At 35.6% G+C, this 13088-nt stretch overlaps 2 protein-coding genes across 3 annotated transcripts; one reads left to right on the plus strand and one right to left on the minus strand.

Moving 5' to 3' along the window:
• Positions 1–214: 214 nt before the first annotated feature.
• On the plus strand, positions 215–9907 carry LOC114536419 (exportin-4-like). Of its 2 annotated transcripts, none has more exons than XM_028557779.1 (21): positions 215–332; positions 925–1027; positions 1366–1507; positions 1675–1822; positions 2280–2396; positions 2580–2736; positions 3017–3132; positions 3455–3618; positions 3689–3863; positions 4081–4447; positions 4824–5036; positions 5409–5766; positions 6014–6188; positions 6530–6823; positions 6968–7034; positions 7677–7787; positions 8014–8114; positions 8332–8462; positions 8696–8822; positions 9119–9214; positions 9441–9907. In XM_028557779.1, exons 1-21 carry the CDS (start codon positions 282–284, stop codon positions 9636–9638), a joined length of 3411 nt encoding a protein of 1136 aa, XP_028413580.1. In that variant the 5' UTR covers positions 215–281; the 3' UTR covers positions 9639–9907. The 2 variants fall into 2 exon arrangements, with proteins under 2 accessions (XP_028413580.1, XP_028413585.1); XM_028557784.1 differs by having other exon boundaries at positions 3692–3863.
• A 148-nt stretch (positions 9908–10055) lies between these two features.
• Positions 10056–12832, minus strand: LOC114536433 (dehydrodolichyl diphosphate synthase complex subunit DHDDS-like). Its single transcript, XM_028557797.1, has 7 exons — positions 12561–12832; positions 11749–11891; positions 11421–11537; positions 11168–11269; positions 10827–10941; positions 10639–10746; positions 10056–10496 (listed from the first exon to the last, which is right to left on the minus strand). The coding sequence occupies exons 1-7, from the start codon at positions 12744–12746 to the stop codon at positions 10269–10271; spliced, it is 999 nt and encodes a 332-aa protein (XP_028413598.1). The 5' UTR covers positions 12747–12832; the 3' UTR covers positions 10056–10268.
• Positions 12833–13088: the final 256 nt, after the last annotated feature.

Here is a 13088-nt window from a genome sequence, read left to right on the forward strand (position 1 = left end):
CTAAACAGACCCAGAATGCTCTGTGAATGTGATTTTTTTGGGGGGTCCTGGGGATGAGGTGGGAAAAATGGAAAAACCGAAAAAACTTGTTCGACAGATCTGCGCATGCGGTCGACAGTCATACCAGTGTTGTGTTTCATACCAGGCACTTCAGCACTTGTATCACAATATTTCTGTAAGATGAAGTATAGCAACGTTTTGTTTTCAACATGGCGTATTTTTCTGTGAAAAAGTTGTTGAAATGTTTAGTCCACGTGTAACTAATTTTTATAGGAAATTTCATGATGAATCCGAAACTACAAGAACTGGAATATGCTGCACATCTTTTATTCGTAAGTATTCTTCTCATTTAGTGTATTGTCTTTTTCATTTTGCCATATATGAAATGTTTCTAGACTTCTACATTTACTACATTAATTGTAATTAAATAAATGTCAGACAAAGTCAAAAATTGAAATATACGAGAAAACTCTTTTTTTATTCTCAACCGGCTGAAGAACAGAGATTTAACATGAGAGGGCTTTATTAATTTTGATGCCAGTATGGCTGTACCTTGGTTATTAACAATAGAGAGGTCCTTAAGATACTCCAGCTAAATATCACCCATCATAAACACAGAATAGACATTATAGGAGAAGTCTCACTCTTTGTATTTTGCTTAGGTTTTTGTATCTGAAATTTTCCAGAAGCGCATGCATCTGATTTCACCATCCTATGCTATTCACCCCCATCAAAAAGTTCCGGCACACTCCAGGATGTTGTGAGCAAGATACAAACTGGATACTATGCGCCATAGCGCTTGTGTGTGCTTTCGTTAGATGGCAGACGTTACACTCTCAAAAAATTTGAGACAAAATGTTACATGTTATAAGTCTAAAAGAGTGGCCTATAGCATAAATTCATCACATTCAAATTATTTTCCAGGCATCACAGTTAGTAAGTGTTGAACAGCACCATGCAGCTGAGCAAGTTTTTCTCAATTTCAAAGCACAAGCTTCTCCTTACAAATTTTGCCAAGAAATCTTTCGTAAGAATATAACTTTTCTTGTAATTTTGCATGGTGATATCACAATATAAGTAAACCAGCGTGTAGGTACACCATGCAGTTGCACTGATGAAGGCCTGGGTTAACAGACTGAAAGCTTTGCAGTATTACTGTAAATACTTGCCAGGAGCCAGTTGTATAAAAGGCTAGTTAACTTTTAATTGTAGTTAAGGGCGGAATTGGTCAGTCATGTTACTATGCAATGTGTTTTATACAAGCGGCCCCTGGGGTACCTACAAGCTAATTTACTGACACAACAATCTTTTTATGTATATGTGGTCAATGTATGTAAAAGAAATGTTGTCTAATTTTATTACCAGAGCAAAGCAACAATGATTACGTCCTCTACCAAGCTGTGACAACCTTGAAAGCAGCCATTGTGAGGGAGTGGTCATTCTTGAATAAAACTGAGACTGATTTCTGGCTCAATTTTCTTCTCGCCTTTGTCTGTGAAAGGAGAAAGTAAGTGGCAAATTTGTGTGTAAAAAATGATGCATTGATCTTTTAGTTACTCAGATATGTTGTTGAGAAATCAATGGAAATATTGCATAAACCTTCCCAGCTAAAGAACAAAAGGTTTCTCTGGGTGAAGATATTTTAAACTATTTTTTACTTTTTTTAAAATTTAGTCTACAGAAGTATGTCATTGAGAAATCATTGCAATGCATAGCAGTGATAATCAAGAGGGGTACATTGGATGATTCAGCAGGATACAGTTCACTGCAAAGTCTTATGGGAAATGTACATCAATTGTTTGTCAGCAATGACTTGCATATGGTAAGAGCTTATAATATCCTATATCAATCATAGTGACGGGAATACATAGAGCAGTCTTGGTTTGATTAGATATGTAAAGCAAGCTACATTTGCATGATCAACTCTTGGTTAGAAAGAACTCTATTACACTACTCTGCTGGTTTCTATGGATTTTGGTTAGTGTATATATACCTGTTGCTTATATACAATGTGGTATATTTAGTTTGGCAAATCCCACTGTACATATATTGGATCTGCCACTCTTCTTCGTATCTTGAAGAGCAAAAACCGAATGAAAACAGGCAAAATAATTTTTATAAATGCATGGTTATAAATAATATTACTGGTTATAGTAACTTAAAGGTGCTCTCTCTTTTTAATGTTAACAAGATGCCTCTATAGTTTTGTTTTTTAGAAGTTTATATTTTTGTGACTTTGTGGTTGATATATGAACCTCTCCTTTTTCATTTGTTTCCAGAAACTGATAGGATGTTCAATGATGAAAGCATTGTTATTTGAATATTCTTCAGTTGGTCAGTCCAGTGATATCAAGATGAGTTTTGAATTTCACTGCAAGTGCAAGGCACATTTTGAGGTATTTAACTGGAACACCCATATCTTCCAATTCCCCATTCTCGTGCTAAATACTGTGTAAACACACTACTCTATGTAACTACTACTAATATGTTGTACATATATATATATATATATACATGTCATGTTATACAATATGTCTGTAATGCTCAAGATTTCTAATTTGATAAATTTTATTATTTAGACTCAAAGCCTTCAGCAGTTTTTCATAACAACAATACAAGCCTTACAGACATTCACTTCCATCTCAACTCCATTCACCAAAGAACACATTGCAGTTTTGGGCAACCTGTTGTCTGTTACTGAAAGTATTTTATCATGGACTTTTTCTCCTAAAAATCATATCCTTTACACCAAAGCTTTTGCTTTTAAGCCTGTAGTCCACTTTAGAATTATTAGAGCTATCCAGCAGCCATAACTGTATAAATAAAGTTATCTTAGTTTGGTTTCCTCCTGTTTTAGCATATTTATTTAATGAGAAATGATTTGGAATCTCTAAGAAAAGCAGACCAAAACTGATATAAAGCTATTGTGGGGCTATAAACTCCAATGATTGTACATACATATCACCACACTAATTTTTTTTTGCTATAATTGTAATTTTCCTTAACTGCAATGTACCTTTGAGGGCGTTTCACTCCAGAGGCAACGAAGCTGCAACTCTAATTTTATTCAAACCTGGCCCAACCTGGCGAGAGTGTATGGTGAATGGAAATGCTCTGGAAATCTTCTTTAATGTGAGTACTTTATTGTTCACAAGTGTTTTTGATTGTTTATATGTGTGATCCAATGTACTTGGCCTGTGTACTCAGGTGTGGGAGTTACCAGAGTTACAGAAAAAAATTAGCTTGAGGATTGTGGGGATTGAACTTCCGACCTTTGGTTTGCTACCCTAGGTATTGAACAGACCAAAGGTGACAGGTGCTATGTAGAGTAGCATTATCATAATATTAATTCATACATCCACAAGTCATATAATTTATGCTATCACTTTATATTATGACTTATTCATCAAGCAAGGCAACCTAATTACTATATGTTTTATTCATTTTTCTCCAGCTCAAATCCTGTTTGAATGACAATGAACAGCTTCTTCATCGATACTTTCTTTGCCTGACACAATTTGCTTCCTTGACTGGCACAGTTTTTTCAGACGATTCATCAATAGTTCAATATCTTGGTCATTTGTTGCAAGGCATATTGCACCTTGTACATCAATTCAGGTAATTTGTGACTAAGCTATTGCATCATACTCCAAGCACACAATGCTAAAATACATCACCTCTTTTACAGCAGTCAAGTTTCCGGTGTGATTGCCTGTGGTTTTGCCTCTGTTGTCAATCGCATTACAACTGTTTTCTCCATCTCATCGGTAGCGACTCTTCCAACTGAGCTTGTAAAAACATACCTCCATGCTGTGTCTCTACTCACACAAAATTTCTTGCAAGCAGCGATGAGGAATGAAGAGGTAAGCTAACTCCCAATTTCTAACAATTGGAATGCATAAAAAATTATATCAATGAGATTGCCCAATGTTCAATATTCTCTTGTATTCAATGATACCTGTTTAAACTTCTTTCCTACTTAAATCTAGTTATACCTGCCTATATTTAATGATTCTTCAGCACCTGTCAACCAGTTTAAAGTTTAAACAATCAAGCATATTTTATATTATCCCGTTATAGCTTCACAATGATGACACATCGCACATGGAGGCATTTGATCAACTCTTGATAGCATGGGTCAACATATTATCCGGCTCCAACTCATTTCCTAAAGACTTTCTCTCGGCTCCCTGCCTTCAGATCCTTCATCTTTACATCAGGACGCACATCTCTGCACCTGAAGGTACCAGAAACCCTCAAGGCGTACAAGATCTTGAAGAATTCGTTGAGCTGCGAGACACAGACTTGGAAGAGTTTGATGAGCAGTTATCCGCAGTTGCAAAGCTGGCACGGCATGTTCTTGGGGATGCTCTGCCATTTCTCAATCACATGTTGGAAGTCAAGATAGCTACATTCATGGAACATCTGTGTACACTCAAGGAAAAAGGTGCCAAAGATATGTAGTCATTTTACAGAACAACATCCTTTACGCAACTACTGATAGTCAAAGCATAGGATTGACAACAGCCATAATATGATTAATGAGATACACAATAGACTTCCAAGAATTTTTTGGATGATCATACAACCCACCATTGAAAGGGACAGTCTTTAATTCACTGATCCCAATTGACCATTGTCATATCAATTGACCATTGTCATATTTATCACCTTAAATGGTTTTAATGTAGAGGAATTGTGGGTTGTGTTATGCATATACTAGAATGTGATTGGCCCAAGTGGATGCCCATGTACATTTACGACATTTACAAAGTTTTCTGTCTTTTACAAAGTTGTCTATACATGAAACTGTATCCATTTAGGACCACTAGCTGTTGATACGGTAAAAACAGAGAACCTGTACGAAGACTTGCATTGGATTATCCTGATTGCTGGCCACATACTTAGCGATGACGTTCTTGGTGAGAAGGCACTAATCCCTGATGAAATCATGATGCATTCTGTTGCTGAGTCTGAAAATGTTCATATGGAATCCACTGTGAAATATCTGACATCACTTGGGACTGATGACACAGGTAAGCTTATGGTGATCTTCACATGAGACCTGTAAACGGCTGTTTACATGATTATCCAAGATTCAACAAAGTGTGAGATGACTCTGAGGTACTGAGTAACAAATTTGATTCTAGCCGGTGATTCGTACCCAGGTGCTTTAATGGTAAAAAAATAATGTTGCATTCAGTTATATAATAAATGAATGCAACGTTATATACTTTTTTACTATTAAAGCACCTACTGGGTACAAGCTAGATCCTAGCAGTGTTTCGGGTAACCATAAACAGCCCCTAAGATTGATAACCCTAGTACCAAAACAAGTTTGCGAACCCAATTTTTTGTAATATATGTGTTATATGTGAAGTACTCACTGATTATTCTATTACCTATAGGGGACAAAAGGATTGATTCTGTCACCAGGTTGATAACATTGATGTTGAGAGTGGCGGACCTTGAAAAGCAAGCACTTGCTGCAGGACTTGGACCAATATTGAGCCCAGAACTTGGTGGAAATATTGTGTGGATATTGAGAAAAGTTTGTGATGTATACCTCATGTTTTCCGAGCCTGACTATGGTCAAATCAGCGTAGCCTTGGTGGCAGCATTCGGAAAGGGAAGTCAAAGCGCGCAGTGGTTTGTGAAATTCATCCTTGGCAAGGTTCTGAGTAATCTGCATGGTTGGTTGAGTGAGCCCAGTGTGTTGGAGAATACAGCACAATTGCTTGTCACATTAATGAGCAACAAAACAAAGTAAGAAAAGTTTTATAAAGCTTACTAGTTCATCAAAATTCCTAATGATATATCTCATTTCCCAGTAAAATTGCTAGCACATTGGAGATCCCGATGAACCGACTATGACAGAGTTTATCAGCTTTGCCAGTCTTCAACTGGACTGCTTGAGAAATAATAGAACAACATCATCAGGCAACATACTACTTGATGTAGAAATTTTGTGATGCATGCTGTAGTAAATTTCCAATTCAATTTTTTTCAACAGTGCCCATGCAGCAATCTCTTGTGATGTGATTGCTCAGCTTGCAAAAGATTATGCAGAAAACAACTCGTATGTAAAAGACCTTCCTGCTCTTGTACAAAGGGAACTTTCTCGGGCACTGGTCATTGCTGGATCAGCTATTGAACATGATTCAAGCAGAAAACAATATCTCAGTCAGGTGAGAATATGATCAAATATGCATCTATATGAGAAAGGTATACAGTATGCACATACATTCAAGTGGCTCTGAAAGTAGAAAGATATCAATGTTATATACGTGGGAATATGTATTAAATGTTTACCTGTATATAATATAGAAAGGTGCTTAAGTTACATAAGTTACAAAGGTGTTCACATTCTAGTTGTGTCCATCTTAAGGATGCCTGTCTACAGTATGTATAGGTCTTTGTAATGAAAATCATGCCAAGTGATATCCGCTATCACAAAGAGTGTTGTCTATATTAGAGAGAAGACTTTAATACAGTATGATAATTAAAACATCCAAAAATATCTTTGCAGATCCTGAATCCAATCAAAGCCAGGTTTCTTTCTGTCGTCCAAGCTCCTATGTTTCGAAAAGAATGCCAACATGAAGCTTTCAAGGAAGAAGTAGAAAGATTGCTGCAGTGCTTTCGTGGTGCTGCCAAGGCAACAGACAGACGGAATGTGTCTTTCCTCTTTTCCTTCCTTGTGCCAGTACTTGAGGATTGTGTACCTTTGTTTGAATTGTATCACAACTGTTCTGAGACTGTAGAAATCCTGTTGTCCTTGCTGTTAGACGTTGTTGATTCACAGTTGGGCTTTCTTACTAAGGTTGGTGAGCTAATTTTGTGTGTTATTAATTTTGGTTCAACAATAATCAATCTAAGTCCTAGTACTAAAAGGTTTATCTGTGTCATATACATGTACATCACCAAAAGCAACTGTGATTGAAACCTCCATTTCTTTACCTTACAGGCTGAATGGCCAACCTTGCATAAGATATGTGTTAGTTTAATGGAAGTTTACTCTAAGCACAGTCTAGGTGAGTAAAGACAGATGAACTGTCATGCCTGGCCATATATTGTTTAATGTTTGTATATGCACGATTCAGCACGAAACATGCTTGCAACTTTTTAACCATTAAAATTGCAGGTTATCCATATAAAAATATTTGATATCATAACCAAAGCTTGGTTATATTGTTACTGTAAATGTTTGTATATGAGCACCTAACATGCTTGCAACTTTACATAGAACATGCATGTGACCATTAAAAAAGAGTGGTTATCCATGTCAAAATATTTGACATCATAACCAAAGCATGGTTTATAATATGGTACTACAGGCACAAGCAATACACTGAAATACATCAAAATATTTGACATCTGTATTTGCAAAGCATGGTTATATTGCTTAATGTTTGTATATGAGCACCTAACACTCTTGTAACTTTACATAGAACATGCATGTGACCATTAAAAAAGCGTGGTTATCCATGTCAAAATATTTGACATCATAACCAAAGCATGGTTTATAATACGGTACTACAGGCACAAGCAATACACTGTACACAGGAATTGTCATCGCTCTTTGAACAGAGAATAGTTCATAACTTTAGCTGCAAATTACCATGGGATATTAATGTTTTTTCATTTGTGCACTAAATATTCCTTTGTTTTTATAGGCAGACTGAATAGAAGCATTTTAGCTGAAGAAGAGACATTTTTAGATCTTTTAATATTTATCAAGATTTTATCAACCATCGTAAACAAAGAATTTTTTGACTTTTCTGTTGGTAAAAAATTTTTGAAATTAATGATTGACACTTGCTTACAAATTTGCCGATTTTCTCCACCAGTGACCACTGTGAATTTGCAGAATTATGCCTGCACATGTGCATATACATCTTAAATTTATGTGCATGGCCATGCATGATGCAATGTTTTTACTGATTGAAATGACAACTTTTGTATCTAACTCACAGAGAATATTAATTCCATACTTACGTATTGCTTTTTCAGATGAGGTTCATGGTGAATACACCCCTGGGGATGGGGGTGCCAATGTTGTTTTATATGGATTAAATATATTAATGCCTTTTATCACTCCTGAACTATTGAAGGTAAGGTACTGTTAATCAGAAGTATTCAAATCTTCTGTGAATGAAGAATTATGTGAAAGATAGGATTAACCACCCCCCACCACTACTGTATATAACCATGCATATCAAAAGCAAACCAAAATCCTTTGGTGAAATAGATAGTTATTGGCAGCAAGTGGAGCAATATTTGTTACATGCAATGAAAAAATTGAGAATACTATATCATTCTTTTTTATAGTTTCCTGAATTAAAGGAGGAATATTTTAAATTGATAACATTTGTCTGTGAAGAGCATTTTCCTACTGTATGCCTAATGCCAGATCATTTGTTTGCAAACCTGATGGTATCATTGGAGAAAGGTTTGACTGAGTATCCTTTGAAATTCAAGTCATAAAGTTATGGCTAGAAAGTTCCCCTTTTTCATCTAGTAAAAGACTAAGTATGTGTTTTTCTAAAATAGATCAAATAGTCCATGCTACAAATGAAATCCCTTGATTATTCTTGTGACAAATTTTTGGCTTTTGAAGTTACCCAATAACAAATAGGAAGTAGTATTGTAACACTGTCTTTGCATTGGCTGGCCATTCCTTGACAGTATAAAGATGTGGTAGTGATATTGCTAAATCAACTCTTGAAGCTCTGAGTAGCATGGCATTGGACCTGTTTCGGGATCAACAACAGAAGACAACCATAACTGAGCGATCTGCAGCATTAAAATCTATGCTAAAGGTAACAGAACTGAAAATCTGAATGTGTGGGTGAATTAGTATTTTGTGGCATACACCATTTAGTTTTGGCCTTGTCATCCTTGTAATTGGGATTTTGTCTGCTCCAATACGAACAGGCAGCTTTAATAAAGTAGTTTGGTTTTCATTTCATCCTGCAGTATTAACACACTAGCTCATTCAATAACACTTAATAAGGGATGATCCTATGAGAAAGTTAATTTAGATTATTTTTTTGTAGTAATCTAGAACTAACCTAGTGCGGCTTTTGTCAAGTTAAAACAATGATCTCTATTACAGATTCTATTCAACTTTTTGCTGTATGAAACATTTGATGTGGTTGATCTTCTCATACCAGCTGCTGATGCATTTCGTTACCTAATTTGTTGTCATCAGGTAAACATTTTAGTAGGGGTGCCTTTAGTGACATGTCAGGCCAATGCTTTCAATAAATCCATGCAAATGACTAGCAGATATAATAACTCACAACCTCTGATAAATTTATCTGACACCATTTAAAAGACTTAGAAAATATTAAAGTTGGATAAAGCTTAGCTGAATTGGTTGATCTGGTTCTTTGACCCACACTGCACAAAATTCATATCTTTATGTCTCATTCCAGGAGGAATACACCAATCTCGTTCAAAATCTCCTGGCAAGTCAAACAGATGCAGCAGTCCGGCAGAGACTTATAGATTCGTTCAACAAACTAATACCACCAGATGCCAATATTGCAAATGATAAGAACTACAAAGAGACATTTCGCAAAAACTTGGATTCATTCCTCGCCAATGTCAAAGGTTTGCTGTGCGTAAGGTAACAAAGTGATTTGATGGTTGTTTGTTGATCAAGCTAAGCAGAGCAACCACATACCACATGCAGGTCTGTATTTATTCACTTGCACCTCTAAATGTGCTCATAGCTGCAACAACATTTGACATCTGAAGTGTGACTAGCTAGGTAACAAAACCCATTTTCAAATGTGCATGGAAACATTTTTCACCAGGAAATGTTAAAGTGTTTTCTACTGTGGGCAATGTCTAGAAATTAGACCTGAAAAGTCAAAGAAAACTTTAACATTTTATGCAAAACTAGTAGTTTGTTGTAGATGCTAGAAATGTTGTTTTAGCTTTGTAATTATTCTTAAAAGTTATTTTAATTACAATCAGGCTGGCCTGATTAAAACTATATATTTAAAAGTTATTTTTCAGACTGTTTTTTAAGTGACATTTAAAGATATAAAGATGCCATGTTATTTTTTATACCTGATTTAAATATTTATTTTAATTTTTAACAAGCAAAAGGTAAAATAATAAATTATCTATCTAACTTTCTATATGAATCTCCCAGATTGGATAATGTGAATAATTTGTGGGTATATGGATTTTGCATAACCAGAAAACACCCAATTTATTCGGTAAAAAATTTCATTGTTTGTCTGGTTAAAACACTAGCAGCATGACTCAAGGATTTCTTTTCGTCTTTCATCAACAAATGATGCAAATGCTTGTTGTCTTTGTTCTCTCCTTTCTAAGGCTTGGTCTAATTCATTTTGAGTTCTTGATTCTATAACCAGGGTTTCTACATTTCGCGAATGTCCCTCATTTTGTAGTATATGTCTCTTCAGAGATTCAAGTTCTTTTGTTATCTTGTACTGTTCAGTTTTATCCTTGTTAATCTGTCAGAGAAATAGTACCTTTAGAACTTGCTTATTCATTCTCAAATGTGGAATTGTTGGTTGGGAGAGAAGATATGTGATGTATTGCAATCTTAATAACAAGATAAATGCTGTCAATAACAAGATAAACAGGTGCAACTACCTTTAGTTTATTATAATTCCATTGGTAACACAATATAGCATGATAAAAATCCCATATTGAAAATGCTGGCCACAGAGCCTTCTCGAATATTAGACACGTATGAGATGTCTAAAATAAAACAAACAGTATTACAGTTACTGTAATAAACAGAGTGCAAGGAAGTAGTGGTAAACCTGCGTTTAACTTACCTGCCAAAGTAAGAAATCACTTAATCTAATCTCCCCTGATGTCCGTATTAATAAATCTGGGTCTGGAGACTTGTTTGTGTATAATGTTTTGTCTAGTAAGGATTCTGTTACATCACTAAAACCAGAATAAATGAAATCATGAAAGCAATCTAGAGGAAATAATTCCACATTCAGTAATTCCTAAATACATTAACTTAATCCTTGGAAGTAGGTTAGGATTAGACTTAGGATTTAGGTTAACCCTAATCAACCTTAAACCTAATCCAAGACTTGATCCTAATTCCAATCTCAAGGATTAAGTTATGTATTTAGGATTTATGGCACATAGTGACCTAGAGTACCTTGGTTCTAATATTCCAAGCTCTACTCCTTCAGCCATAAGTTTAACAGCCTCTGTAATCTCATGTCTTGATGTGTATGCAAGGCACACATTTAAAAAACATCTAAAGATTAAAAAATATTGTGTGTGATGACTGTTATTCAATCATCCCGAGCTAGTCCATGGTTTGGATTCCACTGGGGTACACAAGATGTGTTTGTATTTTTGATAAGGACAGAACTTTGTCACATTAGATGCTAAAAAATTTCCCATACTTTGTATTGTTCTTTGAGAATCGAACCACTTCAGCGACAGCCTTGCGAGTGTCTGGAGGTAAGAGGGTAAGGTCACCCAACACTCGGATGCAAACCCCACGATCCATTATCTTTTCTCTATGGAGAAATTTCAGACATTACATGTATTATTAGGTACGCGAGGTGAAAATTGGACATGTATTACATATAATAAGATAGTTTAGCCTAGAAATATAAGAGGACTTAAACTTTTTAACGTTTTTTGAAAGTTTCTGAAAACATTTCAGATCCACTTCCTTTACAACATTGGCTCCTTTAAATGCTAAAATCAATCAGGATCAGCTCTTACTTTTCTTCCATAATTTTAGCAATTTTCTGTTTAGTCAATTCCATCAATTGATCTACTTCTTCTTTAGACCTCTTGAAGTTTTCAATACTGAATGCATACACAGTCACCTCGTAGATCCCCAACTCCAAACACCATTGCAATGTCTAGAAATAATTCACAACATTTTATTACTGTGGACCTCTTTGCTTTTCCCATATTAGCTTTTTTAGTAATTGGGTTGATATCAATCATATGGTAAGTATTAGGCTTGGTGCAAACTGGTGAACTTAGTTAGCATGCACACATGTCACTTGTGACAATTGTCACCTATGCATCTTTCTAGTCTTCTAACGTCAACTAAATTGAGGTGTTTTGTCATTTATGCTTAACGTTACAATTCAATTTTTTTCATGCAGACTAGTAACATGTATAGGTGACAATAGTACGCCTTTACTCTGGTCAGTCAATAGGCAATAAGTTTTACCCCTAATCCTTGAGATTAGGTTAGATTTAGGATGAGGGTTAACCCTAATCAAACTTAATCCTAAGGTTCCTAATCTCAAGGATCAAATTTGTGTAATTGGGATTTCCAATCGACAACATGGTAAACTGGTTCACTCGCCATTACTTTTGCATGAAAATCACAGATTGTAAGACTGGTATCCCTTGTGTATATTTCAACTGATGACGTGATACCTATTACCTAATACTATATGAATGGCTAATTTGAGTAATTTCTACATGATTAGATTCAAATATTCATTATACTTTATGTTATACTGACAATATAACCCTGAAGGTCCAAAGAAAGAGACTGCAGATCTCTGGTATACCTCCGCGAGCTTTTGAAATCCAGACTCGTGACCCTGTGCGCGAGGTTGCTGTCTTTCCTTAGCAAAGCGTCTGTTTCCATCCATGATAAACGCTACGTGACGCGGTATTTCGCCACATTTTAGCACGTTGTTGAAGAAATCACGAACCCAGCTCGTCTGCTGACCGCCTTCGCCAGCCAAAAACATTTTTCCCGGAAAAATATAGCCAAAAAACCGGCGTTTTTTCTCTAAAGAAGTTCTCTCTAATTATTTCCACACATGACAAGTTGACAACCACGTCGAATGTCTGTTTCCACTTTGTTTCTAAGATTTTTGCATTCGAAATTTTTGCGTATATTTTGCATAGGTCATTGGTGTAATATTATGTGACATAAATCAGATAATTATGATGATTTGCGCCTTTGCGAAATAAATTATCAACTTAAAGTAGGTAAAACTGTCCCACGGAATTGCTCGAAAAAATCTTAAATTTTTGACACGAAGAAATTAACTTCTGGTTTATCCTCCTAACTAGCCAAAAATATATAA

This window comes from Dendronephthya gigantea, unplaced genomic scaffold, assembly GCF_004324835.1.
Source record: "Dendronephthya gigantea isolate DGI-Jeju-01 unplaced genomic scaffold, DenGig_1.0 000002F, whole genome shotgun sequence".
In the NCBI taxonomy this organism is placed as follows: domain Eukaryota; kingdom Metazoa; phylum Cnidaria; class Anthozoa; order Malacalcyonacea; family Nephtheidae; genus Dendronephthya; species Dendronephthya gigantea.

Excerpts from the sequence above, each read along its gene's own strand:
- LOC114536433 (XM_028557797.1), bottom strand. The coding sequence starts at position 12,746 with ATGTTTTTGGCTGGCGAAGGCGGTCAGCAGACGAGCTGGGTTCGTGAT. Across the intron at positions 11,538-11,748 it reads GCTAAAATTATGGAAGAAAA|AGAAAAGATAATGGATCGTG; the intron begins GTAAGAGCTGAT and ends ATTTCTCCATAG. Across the intron at positions 10,942-11,167 it reads CTTGGAATATTAGAACCAAG|TGATGTAACAGAATCCTTAC; the intron begins GTACTCTAGGTC and ends TTCTGGTTTTAG.
- LOC114536419 (XM_028557779.1), top strand. The coding sequence starts at position 282 with ATGATGAATCCGAAACTACAAGAACTGGAATATGCTGCACATCTTTTA. Across the intron at positions 1,823-2,279 it reads TCAGCAATGACTTGCATATG|AAACTGATAGGATGTTCAAT; the intron begins GTAAGAGCTTAT and ends ATTTGTTTCCAG. Across the intron at positions 8,823-9,118 it reads CATTAAAATCTATGCTAAAG|ATTCTATTCAACTTTTTGCT; the intron begins GTAACAGAACTG and ends TCTCTATTACAG.